The sequence below is a fragment of the Thalassophryne amazonica genome, chromosome 19 (assembly GCF_902500255.1).
Source record: "Thalassophryne amazonica chromosome 19, fThaAma1.1, whole genome shotgun sequence".
In the NCBI taxonomy this organism is placed as follows: Eukaryota; Metazoa; Chordata; class Actinopteri; order Batrachoidiformes; family Batrachoididae; genus Thalassophryne; species Thalassophryne amazonica.
The window spans coordinates 36,450,113-36,467,559 of NC_047121.1; the positions used below are offsets into that span (position 1 = coordinate 36,450,113).

The 17,447-nt window shown below is 40.2% G+C and overlaps 1 protein-coding gene across 1 annotated transcript in view; it reads left to right on the top strand.

Moving 5' to 3' along the window:
• The first annotated feature begins 264 nt into the window (after positions 1-264).
• rps6ka5 (ribosomal protein S6 kinase, polypeptide 5) overlaps positions 265-17,447 on the top strand; it is a 57,196-nt gene continuing 40,013 nt past the window's right edge. Inside the window, exon 1 of the mRNA XM_034195426.1 lies at positions 265-544. Within this exon, the coding sequence (XP_034051317.1) occupies positions 475-544 (70 nt within the window). The 5' untranslated portion in view covers positions 265-474. The remainder of the gene's footprint in view (positions 545-17,447) is intronic.

Genomic DNA, 17,447 nt, shown 5'->3' on the forward strand with positions numbered 1-17,447 from the left:
CTTAAATAATCGCTACAGTTGCTGTTACCATGATTCAACTTGCTTTCACACATAAATCAAATCTTTCTGGATATTCATTACGAACACAGAATGATTTAAAATTCATCATTTGCAAGAAAATACCAAAGTGGTTGCTGTAACACTGGAATGTACTGATAGACCGCGAAAGCAGCACCAGTCTCTCGAAGAAGGCGGGATGGGTTGCTAACAGGCAAGCAACCAATCAGCGGTTAGATTTTCACATAGCAACGCCAATCACATTAGAGGGACTGCCCGGTTGCGAAGGTAGCGATAGTGGTGGAAGAAGTGTCTTCTATGGGTTTGCTTTAGTCACAAATTTATCAATATATCCGTTTAATCTTATTCGCCTAATTCACAGGCGTTATCGTGATAAATGGTTCAGTTCATCCACGTTAATATTGTAAATTAGAGACGTCTGGTCTAAAAAGCATCTGAACATTATTGGGTGTTACGATGCCATCTCCGATGGAGGGATCTTCCAGAGAAGGTGACCTGTTTACTGTGAAACATGAGCTAAAAAATGGTAAGTTAGCCCAGCCGGCGACTCTTATGCTATATGTACATATAAATTTATCTTTTCTGGACACACGTCAGTAGAGAATTGTTAACTAGCTGGCTAGCTCGAATGACTCAACTGGTAAATTGGGCGTTTGCTAACAAGTCAAAAAATGGCAGACTGGACGTTTGCAAACCTGTTAGTTAACCCAACTAGCAATCTGGCCTTGTCTATAACCGTGTTATTACCGTCAGCAAAGATAACCAGGAGTTAATAACGTTACTCAGGCTATAGTGATGTTAGCTTATGCTAGTTGTTGATGTTTAACTGGGTTAATGACACGACAGATTTTTACTAAGTTTATACCACTTTAAACGCTTTACTTTAACTAGGTTGACATGCAGTAGAGCTAAGCAAGCTAGTTTTGCGAGTGACAGTGGACCGAACGGTCCACCCCTAAAAATTGGTCTGCCCTGCCTCCGCTATGAATGCATCATTTCGGAGCTCAGCTGCTCGTCTAAAACAGAGTCTGAGTCTCTTCACCCAAAGCGATCACGTGGATTAATGGGATTATTATTAATAATAATAATAATTTATTAATTTATATAGCGCCAAATCACGAGTAATCGCCTCAAGGCGCTTCACAAGCATTTAAAAGCAGAATAAAATGAAATAAGATTAAAATACAATAAAAAATTTAACAATAAAAAATTAAAAGAAGTAAAATAAATAAAATGTATATAAAAAAAAGACACAATAAAATACTAATGATAAAACAGGGAGAAGAGATGTGTCTTCAACCTGGCTTTAAAAGTCTCCAGAGTCCGACTGTCGTATTTGTGCAGGCAGATCATTCCACAGAGCTGGAGCGCGGTGATAAAAAGCTCTGTAACCCGCTGACCTTTTCTTCACCCTCGGGACACACAATAGTCCTGCACCCTGTGAACGCAGAGCCCTTGCCGGTACATAGGACTCAACCAGGCCGGCCAGATAGGGGGCGCCAGTCCGTGAACAATTTTATAGGCCAATAGTAATACATTAAAAACTGATCTCAAGGAGACCGGAAGCCAGTGAAGGGATTCCCGAACCGGCGTAATATGATCAAACCTTCTGCTTCATGTCAGAAGTCTGGCAGCAGCATTTTGAACCAGCTGAAGACCCCTGATGCTGGACTGTGGTAAACCAGAAAACAAAGCATTACAATAGTACAATCTAGAAGAGACAAACGCATGAATCAGAGTCTCAGCATCAGCCATAGACAGGATGGGATGAATCTTTGCTATATTTCTTAAATGAACGAAAGCAGTCCTCGTAATGTCCCTAATGTTTAGTTAATTAGCTAATTAACCATCAGTTGACAAGGTAAAACCTCTTAAATCATTCTAAAGTCAGTTTTAAGCAGAAACAAGGCAGATTTAAGCAGAAACGAGGCGATGCTCTGTGACGCTTTGAAATAATGACGCACAGTGAACGCATCAGCTAGCAGCTCGTGTAGCCGCGGCGCTCTGATTGCTTCCTTTGCCTTTTATGATGAAATAATGCTGAATTTATGCAGAAATGATTGTTGTACAAAAACTTCAGATATCTGTCGCTGAGATAGATGATGACTGGAGTGCAGTTTTAAGCAGAAACGATGTGATAATCCGTGAACCGCGGCTAATGACACATGCGCAGTGAAGGCAGGGCAGACATACGAGGTCTGTTAAAGTATCGTACCTTTTTATTTTTTTCAAAAACTATATGGATTTGATTCATATGTTTTTACGTCAGCTAAGCTTGAACCTTCGTGCGCATGCGTGAGTTTTTCCACGCCTGTCGGTTGCGTCATTCGCCTGTGGGCAGGCTTTGAGTGAGCACTGCTCCACCCCTCTCGTCGTTGTTTCATTGCGAGGAAATGGCGGAATGATTTGGGCTTTTTTCCATCATAATTTTTTCAGAAACTGTTAGAGACAGGCAGCTGGAAACCATTCGAAAAATTTATCTGGCTTTCGGTGAAAATTTTACAGGCTTCACAGAGAATAAGGAGTGTTACTACAGCTTTAAGGACGGCCCACAATGGCGCACGGCGCGCCGCGCTCCGAGCCGACATCGAGAGGCAGAAACCACCACATCATTTCTAAAGGGATGGCTATGTGGAGCCGGGACTGTCGTGTGCAATTTCTCTGGTTATCACAAGAGCTGGACATCAGCCATTTTCTGTCAGATTTCACTTTTAACAAGAGATTTTGTCATGGAAAGCCGCGCGGAGGCTTCGCGCGTCACAACCGATTTGCTGATGAAGCGGGACAAAGGAACACCTCTGTTTCGGAGTGTTAGAGGACAAGTTGGGACATGCCCAGCTCTCCACAATTTCTCTTATACTCACTCGACTGGTAAGCACTGAAAGCCGAGATAGGCATGTCCCAACTTGTCCTCTAACACTTCGAAACGGAGGTGTTCCTTTGTCTCGCTTCATCAGCGAATCGGTCGTGACGTGCGAAGCCTCCACGCGGCTTTAAATGACAAAATCTCTTGTTAAAAGTGAAATCTGCCGGAAAATCGCTGATGTCCAGCTCTTGTGATAACCAGAGAAAGTGCACACAACGGTCCCGGCTCCACACAGCGATCAGTTTAGAAATTATGTGGTGGTTTCTGCCTCTCGATGGCGGCTCGAGCGCGGTGTGCCGTGCGCCATTGTGGGCCGTCCTTAAAGCTGTAGTAACACTCCTTATTCTCTGTGAAGCCCGTAAAATTTTCACCGAAAGCCAGATAAATTTTCCGGATGGTTTCCAGCTGCCTGTCTCTAACAGTTTCTGAAAAAATTCTGATGGAAAAAAAGCCCAAATCATTCCACCATTTCCTCGCAATGAAACAACGATGAGAGGGGTGGAGCAGTGCTCACTTAAAGCCTGCCCACAGGCGAATGACGCAACCGACAGGCGTGGAAAAACTCACGCATGCGCACGAAGGTTCAAGCTTGGCTGACGTAAAAACATATGAATCAAATCCATATAGTTTTTGAAAAAATAAAAAGGTACGATACTTTTCTAACAGACGTCGTATTTTTAGGGGGGACCATTCGGTCGGCGACACTGGGTCAAAACTTTGTCTGAAAAAAAACATTTGCCTCAAATAAGCGCCGGACATTATGTGCATTAAAAAGATTACATTTGGACAAGTCATTCTTTTTTCTAAGTTCACTGCAAAGTGGTACCTTAGATTCCTAAAGCCTGATTTATGCTTCTCCAGCTCTGTGGCTATGCAAAGACGTTGACGTCTGCGTGACTCTTTAAAGTTCTTCGTCATGTCTTTTTGCAATTTGCCACAGGAACAGTGACTTTTGCTGGATTAATTTCTCCCTCAATGAGCTCCACTTCTTTAAACAATCATCAACGTCTAAACCTACAGTATATGTAATTTTCCTCCATGAATTGCGGGTCATTTGCGTATCTTTTTGTGAGTCCGTGTTGTAAAGTTTGCTGACTTTTCTGCCAAATATATGTGATCCATGATCAAAATGTAATCAGCGGGCGCACTGCAAAAGCTTTTAAAATATGACGGGAGAGGAAGGAATGAATGCGGAAAAGTGAAAAGTCACAGTCCTTGCAGTCTCAGTCCTTTAGCAGGTGTGTGTCAGGCAGAGGGCTCTAATCTAAAGTGGTTTGCTTTGCCAAACACAAGGATATGTGTGAAACATAACACCATATTACAGTGCAGGCAATAAAGCCCCTGTCACAGTGGCGTATTCGTAGAGCTGCTCATTACAGCGTATCATCTACGCTGTAATGAGCAGCTCTCTGCCCACTTCACGTGGAGTTTTTTCTCAATAGGCAGCAGTGTGTTGAGGGCGTCGCGCATAGGACGGAAGAAATTAAACATATTTAATTTTCTTCGGCATACAGCACAGCATGGAGCCTTCACGTGAGTACACGCAGCAACGTGCTACTGTCCGCTATTGTGAGCTCACCCACGCTGCAACACAGTACTGTACGCCATTTCACAAATACTGCAAGATCGTTGCTTCACTTTATCATACTGGACTCATTATATGAGGACTGTTCACTGTGTGTCGCAAAGCTGACTGTTGCCGTTTCATAAAAGTGCTCTCTCTCTCTCTCTCTCTCTCTCTCTCTCTCTCTCTCTCAGCGCGCTATCAGACTCCTTAAAATAAAAGCGTTATTTTGTTAAGAATGGCTGGCCTTGAATTATGCCCTGCCTCATTTAGGTCCGTGGCTGAGCATGGTTTGAAAAAGAGTTACAGGTTTCAGTGGCTGATTAAAGAAATTGTGTGTCATACAATTCAGTTCCAATGAAGTTGGGACGTTGTGTAAAATGTTGTAAAGTAAGTTGTAAATGTTATGTAAATTTTTTTTCACGCAGTTGTTCACAAAGTGGTGATCCTCGCCCCATCTTTGCTTGTGAACGGCTGAGCCTTTTGGGGATGCTCCTTTTATACCCAATCATGACACTCACCTGTTAACAATTAGGTGTTCTTTGAGCATTCATCAACTTTCCCAGTCTTTTGTTGCCCTGTCCCAACTTTTTTGAAATGCTTTGCAGGCATCCATTTCAAAATGAGCAAATATTTGCACAAAAACAATGAAGTTTATCAGTTTGAACATTAAATATCTTGTCTTTGTGGTGTATTCAATTGAATATAGGTTGAAGAGGATTTGCAAATCATTGTTTTATGTTTTTATTTACATTTTACACAATGTCCCAACTTCATTGGAATTGGGGTTATACAACTTTTGCCTGTTGCACCCTCCATTAATCAGTTATTAGTCTACTGTTAAATTAACAGTTATTTTGATGATTAATGAATAATTTAAGCATTTTAATTGTAAATATTTTCTGGGTTCTTTTACTACACATTAGTCCTCTTTAGTACTAAACTGAAGACCGATTCCATGTCAAGTGGGAAAATGGTGTAATTTTTTTTCTAATTGAGACTCTATTGATTGTGCATTTTTTTGACAGAATATAATTTGTAGTTGCAGGAAACGTCTGTAATTGATGGCCACGGTATACATTTATGAAAATCACATTCAAACTTTATGTGTAGAAAGCTCCTTTGGCAGTCCAGAGAGCAATTATTTCCTTTTACTCCTGCAACTTAATTTGCACACATTTCATCATTCAATGTAAATATAAATTCACTAGTCCTTCATATCAACATTTTTTCACATAATATGTTGCTATCTAATGTAATTTTTGTATAACAGACTCCTGAATCCAGCATGAAAAATCCTGTAACGCGAGTCACGAAAAGGACATTTTTTTTCACTGCACTGAAGCCCCTTGCACAATAAAACTGCTACTGATAAATTTGCTTCCCTTGACTTTACCAAAGACAATCATGCCAAAAACAGGTCAGTCCTGCATTACTCTGATGCAAAATAAGGCATTGAATATTTGAAATGTGAGTCACATGTAACACAAGTCACAAAAATGGGACAGGGTAATGTGAGTCACATTGATTTTTACTGTAATGTATTGGTTTACTTCTGTCGTTTCTAATATGGGTAGCCGTCAAATTAGTTTGTGACTTATAAAAGAGGGCAGTGCTGCTGTTTTTCCCAGAATCCATTTCACTTCCTGTATGTTTGTGAAACAGCATGCTCATCAGACAAAAACAAAAGATTTCATATCCATCATCATTAACGACAATCAGAAGTAAGTTCAATTAAATGTTCACATGGGAAACTTTGTCTAATATCTTAAAAGATACGTGAACAAAGATTAGATAAAAAAAAGAAAGGAAACCCGGAGAAACAAAGGGCTATTTAGTACAATGCCAATGTGAGTGAACTGAATTTCTAGACACTTCCTGCTGCATGGGGTCATACTAAATACCGTCCAGCACAGAGCACCACTGTCCAGCAGTATTTTTTCATTCTTTTTTGTACAAAGGAGGGCGACACAAACTTGTTTTCTCCTCAGTTATAATAACGAATCTGGTGCCTGCTGACTCCACAAATCTGACAGGTCGTCAACAGTCACAGTAAAATTTATCCTGGTGAGGTGAAGCAAATTGTAGATGATGACTACCAAGTGTCTGTGATGGTGCCTGCTGGCAAAAACTGGAAGTGGGCAGTTAAACCTGAAGAAATCTTTACAGCAGTGAGAAAATGGTCAAGAAATTGAGCCAACCCCTTGTTGTAAATAACTGAGGGCATTTTGGGTTTGATGGTGTTTAACAGCTGCGCAACTGATTGGTATTGTATTCATTTGGCGTAGGGCTTCCTGAAATACTACAGTTACCATTTTGCAAGGAACAGGTTTTATATTATGAAATCCTATGGTAAATGTCCACATCCATGAATTCCAAATTGTGAAAAAAACGAGACATTTAAAGGTAAAGTGTATTGAATTTAAGGAAAGGGGATAATGTGTGAACTGATATAAGTATTTCTGGTTGAGAATATGTCATCAGCTTGTGTGATTGGCCAAACTACTCACGCTCATTACAGACCATTACATACAGAGCTTTTGTATAAATAAAATAATCAGTGTAGTGAGTATTCAAATTACACTGGAAAAATGTAACACGAGTCACGGTAACGCAAGTCACACAAATTATATAACACCCTGCCTATGTTTAAGAGAATTTGATGTGTGTTAATGTAAGGTTTTGTTCACTTTCCTTTTTGTGTAACGCGAGTCACGTGTTAATTAGATATAATTAAAATCCTAGTTGTTGAGTATTTTCAGCTTTTGGTGATTTCATTCAGTACCTTGTAGGAATGGGTTCTTGCATGCAACAGTTGGATTCTTACAACCTCCAAGTGTACCAGATACTAAAAGACAAACTGTGAAAAGTGGGCTAAAAATGTAATGTGAGTCACATGGAATTTCCCTGAATATCATTGGGCTGTGGACAAAACAAGACATTTGAAGGCATCAAGTTTGGCTCTGGGAAACATTAAATGACATTTGTCATCATGCTCTAACATTTTATGGACCAAACAACTAATCAATGAATTTGTTGTTTATTTTCTTGACTAATTGGTTATGAAAATAATTGTTATTTGCATCCAAAGTGGAGTACAGCAGGGAAGTATTTATAAAGCCCCAATAAAGCCCCTGTCACAGTGGCGTATTCGTAGAGCTGCTCATTACAGCGTATCATCTACGCTGTAATGAGCAGCTCTCTGCCCACTTCACGTGGAGTTTTTTCTCAATAGGCAGCAGTGTGTTGAGGGCGTCGCGCATAGGACGGAAGAAATTAAACATGTTTAATTTTCTTCGGCATACAGCACAGCATGGAGCCTTCACGTGAGTACACGCAGCAACGTGCTACTGTCCGCTATTGTGAGCTCACCCACGCTGCAACACAGTACTGTACGCCATTTCACAAATACTGCAAGATCGTTGCTTCACTTTATCATACTGGACTCATTATATGAGGACTGTTCACTGTGTCGCAAAGCTGACTTTGCCGTTTCATAAAAGTGCTCTCTCTCTCTCTCTCTCTCTCTCTCTCTCTCTCTCAGCGCGCTATCAGACTCCTTAAAATAAAAGCGTTATTTTGTTAAGAATGGCTGGCCTTGAATTATGCCCTGCCTCATTTAGGTCCGTGGCTGAGCACGGTTTGAAAAAGAGTTACAGGTTTCAGTGGCTGATTAAAGAAATTGTGTGTCATACAATTCAGTTCCAATGAAGTTGGGACGTTGTGTAAAATGTTGTAAAGTAAGTTGTAAATGTTATGTAAATTTTTTTTCACGCAGTTGTTCACAAAGTGGTGATCCTCGCCCCATCTTTGCTTGTGAACGGCTGAGCCTTTTGGGGATGCTCCTTTTATACCCAATCATGACACTCACCTGTTAACAATTAGGTGTTCTTTGAGCATTCATCAACTTTCCCAGTCTTTTGTTGCCCTGTCCCAACTTTTTTGAAATGCTTTGCAGGCATCCATTTCAAAATGAGCAAATATTTGCACAAAAACAATAAAGTTTATCAGTTTGAACATTAAATATCTTGTCTTTGTGGTGTATTCAATTGAATATAGGTTGAAGAGGATTTGCAAATCATTGTTTTATGTTTTTATTTACATTTTACACAATGTCCCAACTTCATTGGAATTGGGGTTATACAACTTTTGCCTGTTGCACCCTCCATTAATCAGTTATTAGTCTACTGTTAAATTAACAATTATTTTGATGATTAATGAATAATTTAAGCATTTTAATTGTAAATATTTTCTGGGTTCTTTTACTACACATTAGTCCTCTTTAGTACTAAACTGAAGACCGATTCCATGCCAAGTGGGAAAATGGTGTAATTTTTTTTCTAATTGAGACTCTATTGATTGTGCATTTTTTTGACAGAATATAATTTGTAGTTGCAGGAAACGTCTGTAATTGTTGGCCACGGTATACATTTATGAAAATCACATTCAAACTTTATGTGTAGAAAGCTCCTTTGGCAGTCCAGAGAGCAATTATTTCCTTTTACTCCTGCAACTTAATTTGCACACATTTCATCATTCAATGTAAATATAAATTCACTAGTCCTTCATATCAACATTTTTTCACATAATATGTTGCTATCTAATGTAATTTTTGTATAACAGACTCCTGAATCCAGCATGAAAAATCCTGTAACGCGAGTCACGAAAAGGACATTTTTTTTCACTGCACTGAAGCCCCTTACACAATAAAACTGCTACTGATAAATTTGCTTCCCTTGACTTTACCAAAGACAATCATGCCAAAAACAGGTCAGTCCTGCATTACTCTGATGCAAAATAAGGCATTGAATATTTGAAACGTGAGTCACATGTAACACAAGTCACAAAAATGGGACAGGGTAATGTGAGTCACATTGATTTTTACTGTAATGTATTGGTTTACTTCTGTCGTTTCTAATATGGGTAGCCGTCAAATTAGTTTGTGACTTATAAAAGAGGGCAGTGCTGCTGTTTTTCCCAGAATCCATTTCACTTCCTGTATGTTTGTGAAACAGCATGCTCATCAGACAAAAACAAAAGATTTCATATCCATCATCATTAACGACAATCAGAAGTAAGTTCAATTAAATGTTCACATGGGAAACTTTGTCTAATATCTTAAAAGATACGTGAACAAAGATTAGATAAAAAAAGAAAGGAAACACGGAGAAACAAAGGGCTATTTAGTACAATGCCAATGTGAGTGAACTGAATTTCTAGACACTTCCTGCTGCATGGGGTCATACTAAATACCGTCCAGCACAGAGCACCACTGTCCAGCAGTATTTTTTCATTCTTTTTTGTACAAAGGAGGGCGACACAAACTTGTTTTCTCCTCAGTTATAATAACGAATCTGGTGCCTGCTGACTCCACAAATCTGACAGGTCGTCAACAGTCACAGTAAAATTTATCCTGGTGAGGTGAAGCAAATTGTAGATGATGACTACCAAGTGTCTGTGATGGTGCCTGCTGGCAAAAACTGGAAGTGGGCAGTTAAACCTGAAGAAATCTTTACAGCAGTGAGAAAATGGTCAAGAAATTGAGCCAACCCCTTGTTGTAAATAACTGAGGGCATTTTGGGTTTGATGGTGTTTAACAGCTGCGCAACTGATTGGTATTGTATTCATTTGGCGTAGGGCTTCCTGAAATACTACAGTTACCATTTTGCAAGGAACAGGTTTTATATTATGAAATCCTATGGTAAATGTCCACATCCATGAATTCCAAATTGTGAAAAAAACGAGACATTTAAAGGTAAAGTGTATTGAATTTAAGGAAAGGGGATAATGTGTGAACTGATATAAGTATTTCTGGTTGAGAATATGTCATCAGCTTGTGTGATTGGCCAAACTACTCACGCTCATTACAGACCATTACATACAGAGCTTTTGTATAAATAAAATAATCAGTGTAGTGAGTATTCAAATTACACTGGAAAAATGTAACACGAGTCACGGTAACGCAAGTCACACAAATTATATAACACCCTGCCTATGTTTAAGAGAATTTGATGTGTGTTAATGTAAGGTTTTGTTCACTTTCCTTTTTGTGTAACGCGAGTCACGTGTTAATTAGATATAATTAAAATCCTAGTTGTTGAGTATTTTCAGCTTTTGGTGATTTCATTCAGTACCTTGTAGGAATGGGTTCTTGCATGCAACAGTTGGATTCTTACAACCTCCAAGTGTACCAGATACTAAAAGACAAACTGTGAAAAGTGGGCTAAAAATGTAATGCGAGTCACATGGAATTTCCCTGAATATCATTGGGCTGTGGACAAAACAAGACATTTGAAGGCATCAAGTTTGGCTCTGGGAAACATTAAATGACATTTGTCATCATGCTCTAACATTTTATGGACCAAACAACTAATCAATGAATTTGTTGTTTATTTTCTTGACTAATTGGTTATGAAAATAATTGTTATTTGCATCCAAAGTGGAGTACAGCAGGGAAGTATTTTAACATACTAGATCAAATCTAGGCTCAAGTCTCCCATGTGCCTTCTGACAAACGACTGCTGATTTTCATACAACATAAAAGTCTTATGAAATCCTTTTCTCTTCCACTTTACCATGAAGCTGCATGGCTGCTGATGCAGCAAACCAAAGTTGCACCGTGCAGTTTCTCCAATCACAGGCACAGATTATAACATCCTCAGAGGGGTCTTGGGGGCTTCCCTTGCTAGTCCCCTTTCAGCAAGGCCACTCAGTTTTTGAGAACTGCCTACTCCAAACAGATTTACCATGCAGTACCTTACTGTTTGTATTTCATAATGATTTTTGTGCATGAAGTCCAAGAGAGGAAAACCGGTTGTAAAAGTGATGATTTGTAGCAGGGGTGGGGTTTCAACCGGGGAGCATCTGCATTGACACCAAGTGTACTAATCACTTGACCACCACCCCTCGTAAAATCTTAATATTTAGTTTGTCCAATTCCTCATGGCCTCAGAAAATGGAGGAACTGTGTGAAAATGGCCATACTCATAAGTAGTTCATGTTTTATCCCATGGGATAAAAAAGTTTTTCAACCTACCATCCCTGGTTTTCAAGACCAGGCACCTAAATGGCTCTACTCTACTTTTTTCTACTCTTCTATTTTACTCTTCCTTTTTAGATATTTAGATATACCTAAGGCTTAGTATACTAGCATAGTTTCACCTTAGTATTGGAATATAATATATAAGATATACCTACTGAATTTTCATGTGATATTTTTTGAAACCTCATCGATTAAATCCTGAAGTCTAGACTGCAAACACATCTTGTTTCAGTTCTACTCCATTGTACAGAGGTAAAAAAGCACAGAAACATTGTGTCACTGTCCAACTAGTTATGGACTGTACATCCTCATATATTTATAATTGACATGATTGCTTTCAGCAGACTGGCAAATTCATTTTCATTCACTAATACAGGGTTACTGAATGATGTTGGACAGTCACAGCTGCAACTGACTTACAATAACACTATGCCGTTCAGGCTGCAACATGACTGTGCTGCACTCCCATTTACTGCTCTGTCCTAAATATGCAGTCAGTCTGGTTGTGACTGGCACATTTTTCTTTATAATCTGTATTCATTTAGGCCTACTTTGGACTAGTGGTGAAGGATGCATTTGTGAAAACTACACAATTTACAGAAAGGAAAAGGAGCAAAATATACCTACACCTGCCATTTACATGTAGCTATTGTGTTTTCACATGCATCATTTTTACCATCAACTCCACATTAAATTGGGCAGAATTTTGTTTGACTAGTCTCTTGCTCCCAGGTCCTACTTATTTGCCTTCATGAAGATGCCTGGTATTCTAGCACTTTTGCCTAGCACTTCCCAGCAAAGTAATGAGGAGTTGGGTCTGTAACCTTTGGAAGACTAAATAGGAGTTGGGTGTATAATAGTAGGGCATGGTTAATAGTTGGGTGGAGTCTTGTATCACTGATTTGTAGTGGGGTGTGGTCAGGCGTGGTCTCATTTTTGGCAGTGCAAGTAAATAGGAGTTGGGGGTGACACTTGTGTGTCAAGTTCACACTTACTTGCTGGATATTGTTTCCAACTCCTATTTACTTGACCGGCAATTTTTCCGACCATGTCCAACTCCTATTTAGTTGCCCGTTTCTTGGGGGACAGATCTCCCAACTCCTAGTTACTTGCTCTGTAATTGAGTTAAGCTAAATGTATGGGCATGTGGGGAAAACTGTTCTGTCCTTGATCCCCTAGGGCAGGTACTGTCTCCAGTGTATATCTTACTCCCCATCAATCACCCTTTTCTGACACGTATAGACACATAACACTCATGCTTACCTCGACCTCAGGGGCAGGTCGGATTACAAACTCTGTCAACTGGAAAAGTAATTAACTTTTCTGTTTCTGCGAATTTTCCTCAGATTTCACAATTTTCATTTCACAGCCCTGGATAAATGGACTGAATTTATATAGCACTTTTCCATCTGCATCAGAAGCTCAAAGTGCTTTACAGTTATGCCTCACATTCACCCATTCACGCTGATACCACAGTGTTGCCATGCAGGGTGCTCACTGCACACTGGGAGGAACTTGGGGATTAAGGACCTTGCCTAAGGGCCCTTAGCAAAGAAATAGCCTGGCTGGACTTTGATCCGAGGATTTTCTGGTCTGAAGTCCAACGCTTTACCAGTTGACCATCACCTTCCGGTTCTAAGTTTCTTTACTTCTGTCTGGCAGTAAACTGAATATCTTTGGACTGTAGACAAAACAATGCATTGAAGGCTTCATCTTGGGTGTTGGATAACATAGATAAACATTTTTCAACGTCTTTGAATTTATTTATTTATTTGTTGGTATTCTATGGACTGAACAACTATTCAAAAAATAGTAAAACTACTGAGAAATTAATTCATCATTTAATCGATTATGATAATAATTATTTAGAGTCCTTTTTACTTTAGAATGTTACAAGCACAAACCTTTTTTTCTTTATGGGTATTAAACTTGTTGAACTCAAATTATAATTGATATGGTTATGTCTGGTCACTGATGGAACCAACCAAAAAAAAAAAGCTTTATATTTTGAAGACATTGATGTTGTTCTCATGTACAGAGTAATATCCAACAATAGGATGTTTTGACACGTGTGCCAATCTATTAACTAAAATGTGGGTCATGGGTGTTATGCAACTTGAACCTCTGATCTGAGATTTGAAGACCATCTTTATTTTTAAAATATTTATTTTTAAAATTTTTACTCTGTGCACTTAACAGATCAAAGATTCAAAGTCATATCCCAGTCAAAATAAGAAAAGATCTTGGTATGCCTGGAATAGAAGCACTGTGGCTTCAAGTGCATCTTCCACATCATAAACCTATTCTAATGTGCTGTTTGTACAGACCACCAAGTGCTAATGTTGAATACTTGAACAATGTTTGTACAATGATTCAGAAAGCTACTGATACAAGCCATGAAATGTTTATTTTTGCCGATATGAACATTAATTGGCTTTCTGAGAATTGTTCAGTGAAATCACATCTAAGTAGCACAATCACAGTATGCAATCTAGTTCAGATAGTAAATTCACCTACAAGGATTAGAACCAATAGAGATGGGTTAACCACATCTACATGTATTGATAATATTTACACAAATTGTGCTGAAAAGTGTTTTACTATTATTTCAGAACCTGTAGGCTTCAGTGATCACAATATAATTGCTTTCTCTTTTAAAACAAAAATACCACGAGCCGGACCTAAAGTCATTTCTAAAAGAATGTATAAATCTTTTTCAGAACTTGACTTTATCCATGATGTGGAAAATGTAAAGTGGGATCTGGTGCTTCAGAACACACATGCCGAGCATGCATTAAATATTTTTTGTAAGTTATTCACAGAGGTGTGTGATAAACATGCCCCAATAAGAAAACTTTGTGTAAGGTCCAACAGGTCCTCATGGGTGGATGAGAGTTTGAGGCAAGTAATGAAAGAAAGGGATCAAATGAAAAAAGTTGCTGTAGTGCCTTGTAGCTCCAGAGACTGGCAAGCTTATCATTTATTGAGAAACAAAGTAACAAAAATTAGCAGGCAAAAGAAAAAACTGTACTATCAGACAAAATTTAAAGAATGTGGTGATAATAGTAAACAAATATGGAGGATGATAAATGAACTTATGTGTCGAAGCAAAACAAGTAAAATATCTTCATTTACTGAGCTGAATGGAACATTCATTGCTAAACCCTTTGAAATTGCAAACTCCTTCAGCAAGTATTACCAGGACAAAGTAAAAATGATCAGAAATGAGCTGTCCTCGGTGGGAAAATGTCAGAAGAAATCATAACTAATCAAATTATGTATGGTAAGAGTTGTTCATTTGTTTTTAAATCTGTTAATGACAATGAAATTCAAAAATTACTGGAAAATATAAATTGTGAGAAACCATGTGGAATTGATAACATGGATGGAAAACTTTTAAAAATTGCAGCTACATCAACAGCCAGGCCGATAAGCTACACTCAACAAAAATATAAACGCAACACTTTTGGTTTTGCTCCCATTTTGTATGAGATGAACTCAAAGATCTAAAACTTTTTCCACATACACAATATCACCATTTCCCTCAAATATTGTTCACAAACCAGTCTAAATCTGTGATAGTGAGCACTTCTCCTTTGCTGAGATAATCCATCCCACCTCACAGGTGTGCCATACCAAGATGCTGATTAGACACCATGATTAGTGCACAGGTGTGCCTTAGACTGTCCACAATAAAAGGCCACTCTGAAAGGTGCAGTTTTGTTTTATGGGGGGGGATACCAGTCAGTATCTGGTGTGACCACCATTTGCCTCATGCAGTGCAACACATCTCCTTCGCATAGAGTTGATCAGGTTGTCAATTGTGGCCTGTGGAATGTTGGTCCACTCCTCTTCAATGGCTGTGCGAAGTTGCTGGATATTGGCAGGAACTGGTACATGCTGTCGTATACGCCGGTCCAGAGCATCCCAAACATGCTCAATGGGTGACATGTCCGGTGAGAATGCCGGCCATGCAAGAACTGGGACATTTTCAGCTTCCAAGAATTGTGTACAGATCCTTGCAACATGGGGCCGTGCATTATCCTGCTGCAACATGAGGTGATGTTCTTGGATGTATGGCACAACAATGGCCTCAGAATCTCGTCACGGTATCTCTGTGCATTCAAAATGCCATCAATAAAATGCACCTGTGTTCTTCGTCCATAACAGACGCCTGCCCATACCATAACCCCACCACCACCATGGGCCACTCGATCCACAACATTGACATCAGAAAACCGCTCACCCACATGACGCCACACACGCTGTCTGCCATCTGCCCTGGCCAGTGTGAACCGGGATTCATCCGTGAAGAGAACACCTCTCCAACGTGCCAAACGCCAGCGAATGTGAGCATTTGCCCACTCAAGTCGGTTACGACGACGAACTGGAGTCAGGTCGAGACCCCGATGAGGACGACGAGCATGCAGATGAGCTTCCCTGAGACGGTTTCTGACAGTTTGTGCAGAAATTCTTTGGTTATGCAAACCGATTGTTTCAGCAGCTGTCCGAGTGGCTGGTCTCAGACGATCTTGGAGGTGAACATGCTGGATGTGGAGGTCCTGGGCTGGTGTGGTTACACGTGGTCTGCGGTTGTGAGGCTGGTTGGATGTACTGCCAAATTCTCCGAAACGCCTTTAGAAACGGCTTATGGTAGAGAAATGAACATTCAATACACGAGCAACAGCTCTGGTTGACATTCCTGCTGTCAGCATGCCAATTGCACGCTCCCTCAAATCTTGCGACATCTGTGGCATTGTGCTGTGTGATAAAACTGCACCTTTCAGAGTGGCCTTTTATTGTGGGCAGTCTAAGGCACACCTGTGCACTAATCATGGTGTCTAATCAGCATCTTGGTATGGCACACCTGTGAGGTGGGATGGATTATCTCAGCAAAGGAGAAGTGCTCACTATCACAGATTTAGACTGGTTTGTGAACAATATTTGAGGGAAATGGTGATATTGTGTATGTGGAAAAAGTTTTAGATCTTTGAGTTCATCTCATACAAAATGGGAGCAAAACCAAAAGTGTTGCGTTTATATTTTTGTTGAGTGTATGTTTTGATGAATGTATTTATCCTGTTGTGTGGGCCGCCAGAAGAGGAAGTACTGCTGGCCCACCACCAGAGGGCGCCCTGCCTGAAGTGCGGGCTTCAGGCACGAGAGGGCGCTGCCGCCACGGACACAGCCGGGAGTGACAGCTGTTACTCATTATTTCCTGACAGCTGTCACTCATTCTTCATCATCTCACTCCATAAAACCCAGACGTCATCTCCACCTCATCGCTGAGATATCGTACTTCAATGGAGGTAATATCCTCAGCCATTTGTGTTTACCTATAATCTGTACATTGTGAGTGTTTGCAGGCGTACCGGTCCCTTGTTTTGTGGAGGCTGAGTGAGTGCAGGACGGCACTCTTTTCCTCTGAGGGATCACTGCAAACTCATCAGCATATTGAGTGAGAGGTGGAGGTGGCATTCCCACCGTTGTTGTTACTGGGTGTACACACACCCACACTTGACTGTCTTTGTTCTTTGCCGGCAGTACCAGATCCGACAGTCGGGGACGGTGATCACCTGGGAATTCGGGACTTGGCGGCTCCAGTATTCACCAGGTTCGGTGGCGGCGGAAATTGTGTGGTTCCGGCTCTTCTCAGGACAGACGTCTTCTATCCTCGAGCCTGCCCACACGTCACCTTTGTGGATTGACTGTAATCATATTCTGAGATTGTCTGTGTATTCGTTGTGCACCTTCACAACATTAAATTGTTACTTTTTGGCTCATCTATTGACCGTTCATTTGCGCCCCCTGTTGTGGGTCTGTGTCACTACACTTTCACAACAGGATATCTCGGCCAGCGTCATGGATCCCGAGGGGCGTCATCCATCTGTTGGACAGCCAATGGAAGAGCAGGGTGCACAGGCGTCTGCAGGAGGCGTGCTCGGTGAGTTGCAGCA